General features: G+C 40.5%; 1 protein-coding gene across 3 annotated transcripts in view; it reads left to right on the top strand.

Annotated features, from left to right (window-relative positions):
- The first annotated feature begins 608 nt into the window (after nucleotides 1-608).
- Nucleotides 609-16427, top strand: part of smg6 (SMG6 nonsense mediated mRNA decay factor) — a 185262-nt gene continuing 169443 nt past the window's right edge. Inside the window, exons 1-9 of one of the 3 annotated variants that reach the window (XR_009651536.1) lie at nucleotides 609-725; nucleotides 1447-1585; nucleotides 2378-4598; nucleotides 4713-4905; nucleotides 5108-5218; nucleotides 6804-6910; nucleotides 7041-7119; nucleotides 7851-7961; nucleotides 9216-9428. Coding sequence is in view for 2 of the 3 variants with exons in the window: in XM_060908434.1 (XP_060764417.1) it covers nucleotides 1489-1585; nucleotides 2378-4598; nucleotides 4713-4905; nucleotides 5108-5218; nucleotides 6804-6910; nucleotides 7041-7119; nucleotides 7851-7961; nucleotides 9216-9428 (3132 nt within the window). In the remaining variant the exon portion in view is untranslated. Of the gene's footprint in view, nucleotides 726-1446; nucleotides 1586-2377; nucleotides 4599-4712; nucleotides 4906-5107; nucleotides 5219-6803; nucleotides 6911-7040; nucleotides 7120-7850; nucleotides 7962-9215; nucleotides 9429-16427 lie in introns of those variants that run through there. The other 2 variants (XM_060908434.1, XM_060908435.1) reach the window with 2 other exon arrangements.

A 16427-nucleotide genomic window follows, 5' to 3' on the forward strand; every position in this document is an offset into this window, starting at 1 on the left:
TCTGACCATAACCCACTCATATTTCTACATACGTTGCACAATCCAAATCAGCGTCTTATGCGTTGCACCTTATTCTTGCAACCTTACCAATTGGACATACGGCACATCAGGGGGCCGGACAATGTGGTTGCCGACGCATTGTCCTGCTCTATTGCAAATGCATAATTATGTTGTCCCATTCATTTGTCTGTTTCTCCTGTTCCTCTTTTCCTGTCCCCTTTCCTAAAATTGCTTTCCCAGGGTTTGGGGTATGTTGGTGAAGGGGAAGAGGAGGTTTTGGGGATTGGCAATGTACTTGGTGATGGTCGATGTATGTCATGGGTGTGATTAGACACTGGGGAGAGGTTGAGATGTAAAAGGTGGTTTGTGAAATTTTGCTACCAGAATACAGTGATGTAGTTGATATAGTTGAAACTGCTGATTTGCTATGTCTAAGTAAATTTGAATTATTCAAATGTTTAGTGCAGAGTCCCACTTTGGTTGGCCTCTGTTATAAGAGGGGGGGTATGTTACGGTCGGCTGCACTAATGCTTGTTTGGGCTACGCCCCCTCCTGTTTGTGCTTGTTTCTTTTCAGAGTGTGTGAGACAGGTGTGGTGCATTCTTCCTGATTGAGGCCAGTATAAAGATACTGGGTGTCTTCCCTTCTCTCTGGGTCTCGACTTGTGGCGCCAGGCTTATCCCGCCCTCCTGAGAAGACTTTTTATGATCTATTTTTAAAATTAGGTATACTTTTGCATACTCACATTACACTTTTATCTTATTCAGTACTGACATTTTGTATGTATGTAAATAAATGTTTGGTCTAATTGACGCTACGGTGTGGTATCCCTTTATGTTGAGGTTGCCTTGAGCCAGGCAGTCTTAACACAATATATATATATATATATATATATATATATATATATATATATATATATATATATATATATATTGATGAGATTACTCACATACCTAGCAGTGCCTTTTCTGAGCGGAAAATAATTATTTAATTCGAATGTCTCATCTCATTATCTCTAGCCGCTTTATCCTTCTACAGGGTCGCAGGCAAGCTGGAGCCTATCCCAGCTGACTACGGGCGAAAGGCGGGGTACACCCTGGACAAGTCACCAGGTCATCACAGGGCTGACACAGACAACCATTCACACCTACGGTCAATTTAGAGTCACCAGTTAACCTAACCTGCATGTCTTTGGACTGTGGGGGAAACCGGAGCACCCGGAGGAAACCCACGCGGACAACATGCAAACTCCGCACATAAAGGCCCTCGCCGGCCATGGGGCTCGAACCCGGACCTTCTTGCTGTGCGGCGACAGCGCTAACCACTAAACCACCGTGCCGCCCCTTAAGTAGAATTGTAAAAGTTCATTGTCTGTTCGTTCCACTTGTGTGTGTGTGTGTGTTTTTTTTTTTTTTTTCTATTTCGTCAATCATGTGCGCGTGAAAGCTTGACCCTGACAGGATGCCGTAATGTTTGTGTTTGGTGGTGATGAAAATGGCGGACGACCTGGACAGAGTACGAATTTCTGAGGCTGAATTACGGGCAGAGGCGTCGAGCATTGTTATATCTAGAGACAACTTGAAAGGTTAGTTGGTGTTATTAGGTGTACTGATCGAGTACGGTTAAAGAGAGTTAGTCGTAAACCTAGTTAAACAAAACAACTTGTCAGTTTTGAGTGGTTAGAACTAATGTTAGCCAGCAAGCTAGCTATTTACTCGTTGAAAAACTTGTTTGAGTTTTTTTGGTAGCGTATTGTCTCATAGTGTAACGTTAGTGAATATGTTGGTAAAGGTGATGTTCTTATCACATCACAATAAAATAAAATATTTTTGGCACACAGGCTTGTTTCAATTAGTTACATAGTAGCTAGTTAGCTAGCTTTCAGCAACCGAGTAAGGTGCAGCAGACACCATGAGCTTGTATTTTCCTTTGTTAGAAAGCGAGGCTTGGGTTTGCTAATTATAGCCACTAGTCGGTAAAAAATAGGTAGAAACTTAATTGAATGTCGTAGGGTCAGTCTATAAACTCGCGGCAACTTTTCGCCAAGATTGTGCCATATGGTTAGCCAGTGGACTGCTGCGATTATCGCTTAGCTTTAACAAACTCTCTTATACGCTTGAGTTAATGTAGATTACGTTGGTAAGTTATATAGCCAGCTTTCAGGTGACGTGAGCAACTGTGTGTATACGCGCGCGCTATGGTAAATCTGCTGTGGTATCATATGTTGGGTGTAACGACTACACCATAGATGATTCATTTGGAGTTTCTCATACCACATTATTCATTAGAAATTAATGCTTGAACAATGAAATAAATGAGCAAACTTAAGTAGTTCATTATACCAACTTTTTTCATTGTTTCTCTTCTTTCTTCGAAGTGCAAAATACAACTAAAAAAGGTCAGCGAGAGGGGAAAAGGCCAGAGCTCCAGAGGTACGATCCTGGAGCAGCACAGACACGCAGATGCAACGATACATGCACTTCAGAGGAGTCTGTATCAGATACTTCCATTAAAATTCCTGCCAGCTCTATACCAGGTTCAGGCCTGAAATTCACCAGCAGTGATTGCCAGTCTGAACTGAGCAATGCTAATTTTGACTGTAGTGATGGGAGTGCATCTTTCAGTCAGCAACATGTCAGAAGGAACGCAGTTAAAAATAGTGAACTCTCAAGCACTGGAACACCTGGTTCTCCAAAGCTACGGAAAATGCGGAAACCTGATCGTGAGATATACCAGCCTGGTGGGCGAAGGGGTCAAGTTTATAGAGACTGTGCCCCAACCAAGGAGTCAGAGCAGATATCACAAGAATTGGTAAAGGCAGAGGATACTACAAGTAATTGGTTGATGGGCTTAGTTGACCATTGTAAAGATATACATCTGGAAGAAGAAAAAAGAAATGGGAGAGAAATCAAGGAAAGCAGGAAAAAGCAGGTGCTAGGAAAACAAAAGAGATTAGACTTGTCTTCTGCAAACTTTGATCAGCCTACTGTTAACAATATAGGTGATAAAGTGGAGAAACTCAACATTAACAGCTTCACAGCCATAGAACCAGAAAAGAAGAGTGAAAATGGTAGAAGAAGGGTAAGTAGTGAGGATTCGAAGAACAGAACAGGAGTGGGAGGAACAGTTGAAGAGAAGGAGAAGAAGGAGCAGGAAAAACGAAGGTCCAGAGAGGGCAGGGAGAGAGGGTCCAATCAAGCTTCAGCAAAGAGGGAGGAAGGAGAGGGAGGTGAAAAGAGTTTACTGATACACCAGCTAGAAAAAAAGACAAAGTTAGAAGGAAAATTTCAGTGTGGTGTGCAAGGAAAATATGTTGGTCAAGATCAGAGCTTGAAAAAAGAAAAACACAAAGGGAATCAACCAGTAGAAAGTGACAGCGAGAGGTGCAGAACAGCTCAAGGAACACAATCTAGCAAAGTCAACTGTTCTTCAAAGCGCTATTCCAAATCGGACATCAGACGGCCTCGAAACCGTACCTACAGCACAAGTTCAGCCAGCAGTGGCACCAGTGTGGATGGGCCAGTAGAGTCTGAAACTGACAGGACTAATGCAGAATGTGGTGTGGGAGAAAGAGGGCCAATTCCCAACTCTCATGAAAAGATGATAGAGGAGCTGAATCAGGCCATGGCAGATGCGCCCAGCCAAAGGAGAAGGACAGTCAAAGACATATCATCCGCAGATTCCTTTGAGGACAATGAGGGAATGGAGAGAGATGGAAGAAGAGACCTTGGAGCCAACACAAATAAGAATGACAGTAGAACATCAAAAGGGAATACCAGAGGATTGAGAGGAGCCTTGATTGGTGGTCAAGGTAGTGTCTTGAGTGTTTCTTTGGACAGACAGTCTGGCACAACCTCAGGAACCAGGGAGGACCAAGCCAAGTGCAAAAATCAAAGTGCTAGAGGCCGAGGCAGAGGCATTCTGGTACTCCCAACATACACAGAACTAACCACAACCTCAGAACCTGGAACTCTCCATATGTGTGGGACGAGGAGCAGCATAGGTCGAGGAAGAGGAAGTCGTGGTGGAAGTACTAGGCGGTTGTGGGACCCTAACAACCCTGATAAGAAACCAGCTCTGGCAGGAAGCCAACAATGCCAGCAGTCCTCTCTCCGACAGCCACTGTACTTGCAGCATCAAGGAGGATACGGGCCTCTGCACTTTCTGGACACTGATGATGAAGCTTCTGGGAGCCCTCCTGTGCACCAGGTGGAGGACTTTCAAAGCCAGCATGCTGCCACCATGGCGTATTACAAATATCAGAATTCTGACAACCCTTACTGCTACCCACTACCAACCAATGCTCCAAACACACCTCCATGCTACACCTATTCCTATCAGCTCCCGTATCAGTTACCGTGCTCTAATGGGGTGTTCCCGAATCCAGGCATGGCACCTTTTTATAGTGTGTATGGACACAGTGGTCAGGTTTACCCATTTACAGGCATCAGTTTTAGCCCAGAGGAGACAGAGGTACAGACAAGAGGGGAACTCTGTAAACTTCTACGAATGGCTGACAGCCAGGAACTCCAGCTCAGCAACCTGCTGTCCAGGGAACAACTTAGTCGAGAAGGATTAGATAGGATGGCCCAGCTGAGGTAAACAAGGACTGATCACACATGGGAAATGGTAAAGAATGGGTTGTGAAAATCAGATTATAGTATTGTGCTGCCAATGTATTAGCCTAATTTTTGTCCTCTTTCCTCTCTTAGAGCTGAACTCCTGACATTGTATGAGACTGTAATTCTAACAGACATCGAGTTCTCTGATGCACAGAATGTGGATCAGCTACTGTGGAAGAATGTGTTTTATCAGGTCATTGAAAGATTCAGACAACTTCTGAAGAACCAGGATTCAGATACAGCTCCCCAGATCAGGGCCATGCTTCTAACCATACTGGAAGAGGTGCATGGCTTAATCTTTTTTCCCTAGGTTTATTCCTTGTTAATTTCTTGAGCTTTTTGTTGTTACTGAGAGCTATAATTTTCTCATACTCCATGTGTGAATGTTGATGCGTTTGTGTTTGGAAAAACAAAACGCATCAAGATTGCGTAGCATGTTTCTGCTGTTATTTGGGGCTCATTTGTCCATCCTATTTTTGTTCTAGGGGGCAAGGTTTTTTGATTTACTGCTGCTGAAGTTACAAACCATATTCCAGTTTAATCTAGAAGATTACATGGATGGAATGGCAATACGTGCGAAACCTCTACGAAAAACTGTAAATATCTCCAACTCCAGTGTTTATCTTATCAATTCAGCAATATTCTGTTTCTGATTGCCAATAGAGACCAACAGTTATATTTTGAAAAAAGCACAATGTAATACAGTCAACAAATGAGAAACATGACAAATTGCAGAGGTTTGGGGGGGGTTGGGTATACCGTTTTATAGATGAAAGTCTTCCGGATTTACCTGGAAATTCGGATATTTGACACAACTCTTGAAAATCTCCGGTTTTCCGAATGGAGAAATTTATTTTTCGGATTTTTCGCGTTCCTAGACGTGGCGTTATCCTTCGCATCATCCTTGCATGGGCACAGTCCTTAAATAGCCCAAACATAGTTCGTTGATTAAAGACAGGTGTTCTTTGTTAACGGCGCACGTGCCGGAGCTCGTTAGGCGTGCGCGCGTGCCAAGGCGCACAAGCTAAGGCGCGCTGGACTGACACTGTTCTGTGCAAGTGCAACACAATCGCATTAGAAAGCATGTTCAAGCTGCCAGTGTAGCTGCAGTCTTTTTAGTTGCGAATTAAAAGTATTTCCTCGTGTTAATAATTCTCCATGTCAAAACAAGCAAAACTTTCCTCCTCCTTTCGACGTGAAGAAATTTATTATGTATTTTTTTCCATCAAAGTTGCATTTTGTGGTTTTAGTGCCGTTTCTAGAACCATCAAGAAAACGTGGAAGAAACAGCAATAATGGAAGAGCCAGTTTCTAAGCTACCTAAAACTAGCAATGGTAATTTATTTTTTGTTACATAATGTACTCAGGCTGCCAGTCCGTGTGTGACACACACGAAAAATCCTAGCTATGCCCCTGATTTACATGAGAAATTTGGTATTTGTTGGTGTGTTTAAATTTACAGCCAATATGAACTAATGTAAACAATTGGCTTCAACTCGCATAAATATGAATTGGAAATTTTTAGTTCACTTTAGCTTATGCAAACGCACAACTCTACTAAAAGATTGATAAACGAGGCTCAACATTGAAACCCGAAAGCTTTAGAAACTCTAATAGACCTTTACTTTTTAACAGTACTGTTTTGGGATTTTGCTGAGTTTATCTTCAACTGTCTGATTTTTTTCAATGTAATTAACTGTGTAGCCAGGAAAATCACCGCGTTTTCTAAATGCACTCCTAAAAATTACTCATTAACTAGGGGAATTAAATTTGATATTTTTGACATGTTGCTCATTAATGTACATGAAAGAAAAAGGCTTAAAAGTTATAACTTGTTTTAGTGAGAAGTACTAAAATGCACTAGAATGCAGGGTTTTGCGTGTAATGTTATTAAAATTTTTTCGGGGGATGTTGCCGCCCCCCCCCCCCCCCCCCCATCTTAGTTTGACTTTTTCAAAAGTTCAGGATTTTTTTTTCTTTGCTCCACTTTCATCTCTACAGTTTGAAGACACTGGGAATCTCTGCAGTTTCTTGCAAATTGTTGTAGTTTCTAACTGAGAATTCTCCTTTATAATTCACACAATTTCAGGATCAGAAAATGTTTCAATTTTGTTATAATATCTGTCTCCTATAAAGTGTTGTTGAGATTACAAATTGTAGAAATGTTACTGTTCATTTTAGGTGAAATATGCTTTGATTAGTGCCCAGCGGTGTATGATCTGTCAAGGAGATGTTGCGAGATACAGAGAACAAGCAAATGATTCTGCTAATTATGGCAAAGCACGCAAGTCAGTCGTTTGGCATTATAATCTTTGCTTACATCTTTACATCTTTCTTAATCAGATTACTTTCAAAAATGTTCCTCCATCATGGTGTGCCCCATTTTGGCTGTTTTTAAATAGTTTGTTCTTTTAACAGTTGGTACCTGAAAGCACAGCAGATTGCACCAAAAAATGGACGACCATACAACCAACTTGCTGTCTTAGCAGTGTACACAGTGAGACTACATTCATTTCATGTTAACCTTTTTTAAACATTTGCTTAAGCTTTAGTTTTGTGTATATTGTGTTTATACACAATACCAGTGTTAAGCGTTTTAATCTGTTTGGTAAGATGTGCATTATTTTCACTTAATATGAAAAAAACTTATATTTTTATGAATGAGTGCACCCTAATAAATTGTTTGTATAGTAATGCATGGACTTGTATGATAAAGACTAATAATCTAATTGAAAAGCAGGCTGTTTAACAAAGTAATTCTCATAATCCTTGATGTGGTGAATTGTTTTTGTTGGGAGACATTTTTTTTAACATTAACTGAAGTAGCCTTGGATGTAAGTACTCTGTCATGATTTCGTTTTTCAATGTTTTCTCAATTAAATGAAAGGCTATGATTTGTGCGTGTATAAGGAGGAGAGAGGCTATTGAAGGAATGATTAATATAAGCGAGAACAGGAACCAGCTTGTCTCTTGAACGTTCCACGTTGCATCACATCTTAGTATAAACCGTTTGTGTAATGTTTCGTGCATTAACAAAAGTGCAGTTGTTGGCAAATTGCTATGGTATAAGCGGAAAAACACATGAGACTGTGCTGTTATATGAAAATAATGCACCTCCATTAATTCTCAAATCTGATCCTTCCTTTAATGGCATGATCTGCCAGGTTTTATTCCTAAAATATTTTGCCCCTCTCTCTCTCACACACACTCTCCTTTTCCCCTTGGTAGAAGCGGAAGCTGGATGCTGTGTATTACTACATGCGTAGTCTGGCTGCCAGCAATCCAATCCTCACAGCCAAAGAGAGCCTGATGAGTCTGTTTGAAGAAGCCAAGCGCAAGGTTAAGTTCTCATCTCATCTCATCTCATCTCATTATCTCTAGCCGCTTTATCCTTCTACAGGGTCGCAGGCAAGCTGGAGCCTATCCCAGCTGACTACGGGCGAAAGGCGGGGTACACCCTGGACAAGTCGCCAGGTCATCACAGGGCTGACACATAGACACAGTCTATGTTTCCTCCGGGTGCTCCGGTTTCCCCCACAGTCCAAAGACATGCAGGTTAGGTTAACTGGTGACTCTAAATTGACCGTAGGTGTGGGTGTGAATGTGAGGTTAAGTTCATTTGGGCAATGTAATAAATATAGTATTATATTTAAAAAAAACCTAAAAGTTAATAAACCGTTGCCTATAATCCTTCAAGCCCTCTATTTTGTATCTGGCCCAAACTTGTCTACATTTTTTTTGTTCTTAGGTGCTTATGGCTGCATGATGATTTTGTTTTCATTATCACATTGTGGGTTTCTGCAGTGAATACATCATGAAGGGTTGCAATATCAGAATGCCTTAAGTAATAGTACCATTCAAATTGCTTTACCCAGTAGGGTCTCTTGTGCTGCTGGTGAAGACATTAGAGTACCACAGAACAAAAACTGTCAAAAATACGAGCTATTGGACAAAAAAAAAAAGCATGCTCACTGGAACAGTGAGGGAAGAGAATGCAAGTCTATAAGCTTTTGCCCTAGAAAGTAGAAGCATCTCTGTCAGCTCTCCAGTTTTAAATGAGAACTCTGTCCTATATTTTGTGTAAAATGATGGTTTTGCAAATTGTACTTGGTAGTTTTAATGGGGGATTGATTTTTAAAGTATCTTGAGAAAGTATATAAAGCGAGAGAGAAATTTTCATAGTGTGTTTAATTTGGCTTAAGTTTTTCTCAGTGACTAAATCTCAAATGCCTTTCACTGTACAGTGCTCTACACAAAACATACAGGGCATCATTTGGGATTGGTTCTGATTAAAAAAAAAAAAGTTCTGTGTGAATATGCATTGGTAGCATGTGTTGAGTCATAGGCCTAATATCTATTCAAGTTTACATTTATGCTATGAGTGGTATTTATCAGTTTAAAAATACTTTAGTCTTGCACATCATATCACCATCCAGGCATTCAACCATCTCTTCACATATGTTTTTGTCCATATCATGTTGCACAAATGATCAAAAATAAACTGCATTATTTGATATTTTACTGGAAAGTGGGGAAAAACACCTTGTGACTGACATTTTATTCATTGTCCTTTGTGTGTCTTCCTCTCACTAGGCTGAGCAGATTGAGCGCAGACTGAAGGAGGATGTGGAAAATGGCACACGTGGCCCACGGGGGCATGGAACAATTCGGGGTCAGGATGCCACCCGGGTGGAAATCTGGATACGCCCCTCTGTGCATCCTGGAGTGGCATCTCGCATTGAAGGCAGTGAGTCTGCCAAAGACTCTGAGCAAGATGTTGGGCTGAGGGCACTGAGTGCAAATGATGTGAGTGCTGCATCCAGTCCACACACCTTAACTTATATTCTATGTGTACAGATACAATGTATGCGTTTGAACCATTAACTTAAGCTGCCCTTAAACTGACTCTACAAGGATTTTTATTTTTAAAGCTGAGTGACTGGCTGAATTCCAGAAGTGAAAGAATGCTAGTAAAAGACATAGGACCAGATGCTCCTCCTAAGTGTTCATTCATGTCTATAATTTGCCGTTTCCATTATGTGTGCTATGGTATCTGGTTGTTTCTGCATTTGATTTGTGGCACTCATTGTACATGTACAGTTGTGGTCAGAAGTGACATGAATGTCCTCTTGGATCTGAATGTCATGGCAATATTTGGGCTTTCAGTAATTTCTTTGAACTGTTCTTTTTCTGTGGCAGAATGTACAGCATACATAATAAAAAAAATAACACTAGAATTTGGGACACAAGTTTTAATTTTCTTTGGGTTTTCTGAAATCAACACAGGGTCAAAATTATACATACAGGGTCAAAAATTTACATACGCTCACTTAGATTATTAATTCAGAGGTGCTAAGACTTCCAAAATGTCACTTATCTTGCCAAGGCCGAGGTCTTGCTGTTAGTGATCATGATTGACTGACTACAGCTGGTAGCTTCTCTGTGCCTTCATAAAAAGGGTTTGTTTACAGCACTCATTGGATTGACCAGCACACAGTAAAATGGGAAAGTCCAAGGAGCTCAGTGCAGATCTGAGAAAGAGGATCGCAGATATACACAACTCCGGAATGCGTCTTGGAGCCATTTCTAAACAACTGCAAATTCCAAGATCAGTTCAAACAACTGTATGTAAGTTATTGTGAGGTGTAGTCACTTTGCCAAGCCACTTTGCTTCAAGAAAACCCAAACTGTCACCCTCAGCTGAAAGGGAAATTGGTTTGGATGGTCAGGAGCAACCTGGGAACCACCATGGCACAGTCCTGCTATGAACTGGAAGCTGATGAATTACTGTCTACAGTTCAGTTCACCATGGACTAAGTGGCTGCTATCCAAGAAATAACCCCCTGCTCCAAAATTGACCCCTTCAAGCTTAACTAAACTTGGAAGCTGATCACATGGACAAAGAAAAAGCCTTCTGGAGGATAGCTGTATGGTCAGAGGAGACAAAGATTGAGTTGTTTGGCCACAATGACCACCATGTACAGAGGGACACTGTACCAGCTGGTGGTGGTAGGATCATCATGCTCTGGGGCTGTTTTGCTTCCAGTGGAACTGGTTCATTGCACAAAGTGGATGGAATAATGGAGGAGGACTACCTCAGAATTCTTCAGCATAAACCATCAGAAACTTGAACACGACTTGGGAGTTACAACAGGACAATGAACCCAAACACGCATCAGAGCTGGCTGTGGAGGATAAAGCAGGCTAACATTAAGCTTAAAACAAGTCCTGACTTCAACCCTATTGAAAATATGTGGACCATGCTTATAAATCGAGTCCCTGCCAAGAAAAAAAAAACAAATTTAATTGAACTCTACCAATTCTACCATGAAGAGTTGTGAAATATACAACCAGAGTTCTGCTTGAAGCTTGTTCATGGTAAACAAAAACGTTTGGTCAAGGTGAATCTTGCGAAGAGACATTTTACCCAAACATTAGGTGTGCTGTATGTATATTTTTGACCCGGTGTTGATTTCAGAAAACCCAAAGAAAATTAAATATGTATGCTGTACATTCTGCCACAGAAAAAGAACAGTTCAAAGAAATTGCTGAAAGCCCAAATATTGCCATGACATCCGTGTCACTGTATGTAAACTTCTGATCACAACTGTACATGCTTTCTTCCCATTAAAACACACACATCTTCAGTAGGTATGCACACGGCTCTCTGACGCACATGTAGAAACTTGTGCTCAATAATGCCTTCTACACAGCTCCACATAATGCGCAAAAAAGACACCCTTGAACTGGGTATCCTTATCCTTTCTCACTTTTTAATCCATCTTAAAGGAGATACACAGAACCATGGCCTCACTTTTTGTTTATAAATGCCTTGAGACCTCAAGAATGGCATAGGAATAGTTTTAAGCGTTAACAATAAATCTAATAGTAATTAGTGATGCTGTGCACTGCAACCTATTGCCTCCCCTAGTTTTTACAATTTAAAATGATTTCATATACAGTGGTGCTTGAAAGTTTGTGAACCCTTTAGAATTTTCTATATTTCTGCATAAATATGACCGAAAACATCATCAGATTTTCACACAAGTCCTAAAAGTAGATAAAGAGAACCCAGTTAAATAAATGAGACAAAAATATTATACTTGGTCATTTATTTATTGAGGAAAATGATCCGATATTACATGTCTGTGAGTGGCAAAAGTATGTGAACCTTGAGGATTAGCAGTTAATTTGAAGGTGAAATTAGAGTCAGGTATTTTCAATCAATGGGATGACAATCTGGCATGAGTGGGCACCCTGTTTTATTTAAAGAACAGGGATCTATCAATGTCTGATCCTCACAACACATGTTTGTGGAAGTGTATTATGGCATGAACAAAGGAGACTTCTGAGGACCTCAGAAAAAGTGTTGTTGATGCTCATCAGGCTGGAAAAGGTTACAAAACCATCTCTAAAGAGTTTGGACTCCACCAATCCACAGTCAGACAGATTGTGTACAAATGGAGGAAATTCAAAACCATTGTTACCTTCCTCCGGAGTGGTCGACCAACAAAGATCACTCCAAGAGCAAGGCGTGTAATAGTCGGCGAGGTCACAAAGGACCCCAGGGTAACTTCTAAGCAACTGAAGGTCTCTCTCACATTGGCTAATGTTCATGAGTCCACCATCAGGAGAACACTGAACAACAATGGTGTGCATGGCAGGGTTGCAAAGAGAAAGCCACTGCTCTCCAAAAAGAACATTGCTGCTCATCTGCAGTTTGCTAAAGATCACGTGGACAAGCCAAAAGGCTATTGGAAAAATGTTTTGTGGACGGATGAGACCAAAATAAAACTTTTTGGTTTAAATGCGAAGCGTTATGTTTGGAGAAAGGACAACACTGCATTCCAGCATAAGAACCTTATCCCATCTGTGAAACATGGTGGTGGTAGTATCATGGTTTGGGCCTGTTTTGCTGCTTCTGGGCCAGGACAGCTTGCCATCATTGATGAAACAATGAATTCTGAATTATACCAGCAAATTCTAAAGGAAAATGTCAGGACATCTGTCCATGAACTGAATCTCAAGAGAAGGTGGGTCATGCAGCAAGACAACAAACCTAAGCACACAGGTTGTTCTACCAAAGAATGGTTAAAGAAGAATAAAGTTAATGTTTTGGAATGGCCAAGTCAAAATCTTGACCTTAATCCAATCGAAATGTTGTGGAAGGACCTGAAGCGAGCAGTTCATGTGAGGAAACCCATCAACATCCCAGAGTTGAAGCTGTTCTGTACAGAGGAATGGGCTAAAATTCCTCCAAGCCGGTGTGCAGGACTGATCAACAGTTACTGGAAGTGTTTAGTTGCAGTTGTTGCTGCACAAGGGGGTCACACCAGATACTGAAAGCAAAGGTTCACATACTTTTGCCACTCACAGATATGTAATATTGGATCATTTTCCTCAATAAATAAATGACCAAGTATAATATTTCTGTCTCTTTTGTTTAACTGGGTTCTCTTTATCTACTTTTAGGACTTGTGTGAAAATCTGATGTTGTTTTAGGTCATATTTATGCAGAAATATAGAAAATTCTAAAGGGTTCACAAACTTTCAAGCACCACTGTAGGTAGTGGTCTGAGTGAGTGATTGACCTTGACACCTGTGACGTCACAGGAAGGCTATCGGTCTCATTGCCATTTTTGCTATACTAAAACACAGCGCTAACTGCAACTTTGAGCCTCCATTTTGAGCTAATTTATCGCCATGCCACGTAGATGTGTTGCTGGCGGGTGCAGCAACACGACAGAAGGTGGATTTACGTTGCATTCATGGCCCAAGAATGTTCAGACTGCAAAGATTTGGACACATTTTGTGAGAAATTCACAGGCACATTTTACTGATGACTCATATGAAACCTCTGATCTGTTGAGGAGCGTTGGCTATAAGCCCGTATTGAAAGAGGGTGCAGTACCAACAATTTAAAGAAAACTACAAGAAAAGGAAAGCAAGTTCAGTTGCACCAGTTCTCCTGGAGTGTGAGCCGAGCAGCAATGGCGGAGTACTCCGTATGGAGAAAATGGAGAGTGAGTGGACTAGTCGTCAGATTTCTATACTGGATATGCTTGCCTTTGCAGCAATATCTCGCCCTTTATGTGGAAGAAGCAAATGAACGAAGAACTGAAAGTCAGATTGTTTTGAAACAATTGGCCACAAATTGACCTTCAAGAAGCGAACACAGATGGGTAAGATGTGACTCTCATTGTAACTTGTATTGTCTATTTAAGTTACTGGTATAAGGTTATTTAATTTGCTTCAGAATGTGATTGTCTCAGTTCATCTGATTTTTATTTAATTAGCCTTTTATGGAATCAATTTTATGCCAAAATGTTCATACAATACTTTTGAAATATCAAACAAAAACGACAAATCAAAATACAAAAAAGTCAATTTTTTTTTAGACTGGCAAACAAATTCGTGTAATCGTGCAAAATATCAGTCTATTACTCTTCAGAAACCTTTTTTGTTCCGCGTCTTTCTCAGTTTTGCTTGACGTAATTTATTTTGGTTGCGATTCCAGCTTTCTCGTTTGCGCTCCCTGACTTTTTGCTTGCAGTTTTGGCACAAACTTCACGTGTGGGTGGGCTGTCCAGGAATGCATTCCCATTGGCTAACTTGCATTTGACTGACAGCTACGCTCAGCCATTCCCCGGAGGCTGTTGCGGCCATTTCCTACTCGGATTCTGGCAGACTGTTTGACGAGTGACCGATCCATTGACGGTAAATAGTTTACTGTCAATGGATCGGTCACTCGTCAAACAGTCCGCCAGAATCCGAGTAGGAAATGGCCGCAACAGCCTCCGGGGAATGGCTGAGCGTAGCTGTCAGTCAAACGCAAGTTAGCCAATGGGAATGCATTCCTGGACAGCCCACCCACACGTGAAGTTTGTGCCAAAACTGCAAGCAAAAAGTCAGGGAGCGCAAACGAGAGCTGGAATCGCAACCAAAATAAATTACGTCAAGCAAAACTGAGAAAGATGCGGAACAAAAAAGGTTTCTGAAGAGTAATAGACTGATATTTTGCACGATTACACGAATAATTTGTTTGCCAGTCTAAAAAAAATTGACTTTTTTTTGTATTTTGATTTGTCGTTTTTGTTTGATATTTCAAAAGTATTGTATGAACATTTTGGCACAAAATTGATTCCATAGCCTTTTACGTTTTATCAGTGAAAATGCGTACATGTATGTTTTCATAAGTTATAATGCCTATCTTGTTTTAATGAGAGTCACATGAGACTGTCAGTTCAATTCCATCCAATTCTCTAGATGGCTTTGTTCTCTGGCTTTATTTTGTAAGGTGGGGACCGACGTGTTATCAGATTCACTTTCCGATGGTTTGAACTGATACGGTTCTATGTGTATAGCAGTAGCATGTACACACTCCATTTTCAGGACTATCACAGTCAGATGTGCTACTATGTGAGGAATTTGAAGAATCTCCAATAAATCCAAATGAAGAGGCCATTGCAACCACTCTCGCCTGCCGAGTCTGGCTTTGGTCTATAGCTGTGACGTCACGCACAGCTTTGGTCTAAAACCGGTTACTGCTGTGATGTCACGCACTCAGGGCTCAAATAAATTCCCATTTATGCAGTATACAAGAGTCAAGGATGGAGATACTATCCACTCAGAAATGTATTTAAAAATAAAGGTTCTGTGTATTTCCTTTTAAAGAAGAAATCTGTCCTCTGTGACTGCTCTCGTTGACATGCAGTCCTATTTTCAATTTGGTTAGCAGTTTCCCAGATTGCTCACCATGCTGTTCATCTACCTGCTGATAGATATGCCAATGCAAGTAAGCCCTTGTTTCATCTATGCTTTCGTCCTTTATGCTGTCCAGCTCTCTCACCACCTCATCTGTATACCAGGTTCCAAAGATTCAGTTTACCTGCAAATATCACCATCCACACCATCATTGTCTCGTAGATCACTCAATAATCTATCTACATCTCTAACATAACTCAGTGCTGTAGTTGAACTGGAAGGGTGAGTTGAGTCCAGTGTTTGTGGTCTTTAACACACAACTGCAAAAACAAAAATACTGCACCAGTCAAAAGGTTTGCACCGAGATCACAAAACACATCGCAAATATTCCAATGTAAACATAAAATGAGATTTGCATGTCCTGATGTAAATGCTAGTTTGCAAAATCAAAATAAATACGAAGGAAAATTAATTTGAAAGTTTAAGACATTTAATGCAGGCACACAGAGAGGGAGAGAGTTGGTATAATTTTATACTTACCCAAAGTACTTTGCTTGATATAAGATTAGTTTAAATGGACGTTTGATTGATTGATACTTCATACTTAAGAGAATATGGTAATACACTGACCTGATTTTGGATGGCTTTTTGTGACTGTACATTTGTCCATATGTCTGAATAACGTACATATCACCACGGTGTACCTGATCGTAAGTGCAAGGTATCTCATAAATACTTGACCACCAGACAATGAAATTTCTATCTTTATATACATAAGAGATGGGTTTTTATCCAGTGCTTATTTTTAATTTTCTTTTCAAAAAATAATGTGGGATTATTTACCAACATGTTTTCTGGAAAATATTCACGACAGTTTCATATAAAGTTTAAGCAGTCTTTATAAAGTCTAGTTTAAGCAGTTTTATGAGTCCACTACATGATCGGACAGTTGATGGCTGTAACCAGACAACTGTTAGGCGTATCAAGATTTCAGCTCTAACCCTTGGAGCTCATACATTGCATTCAGTCAAGGAGTATGGTTTCCAGTAGGCTTTTTCCCGAAGGTTTTTACCCTGCTGTTTTTTTTTTTTTAATTTATTT

Source organism: Neoarius graeffei, chromosome 25 (genome assembly GCF_027579695.1).
Source record: "Neoarius graeffei isolate fNeoGra1 chromosome 25, fNeoGra1.pri, whole genome shotgun sequence".
Classification (NCBI taxonomy): Eukaryota; Metazoa; Chordata; class Actinopteri; order Siluriformes; family Ariidae; genus Neoarius; species Neoarius graeffei.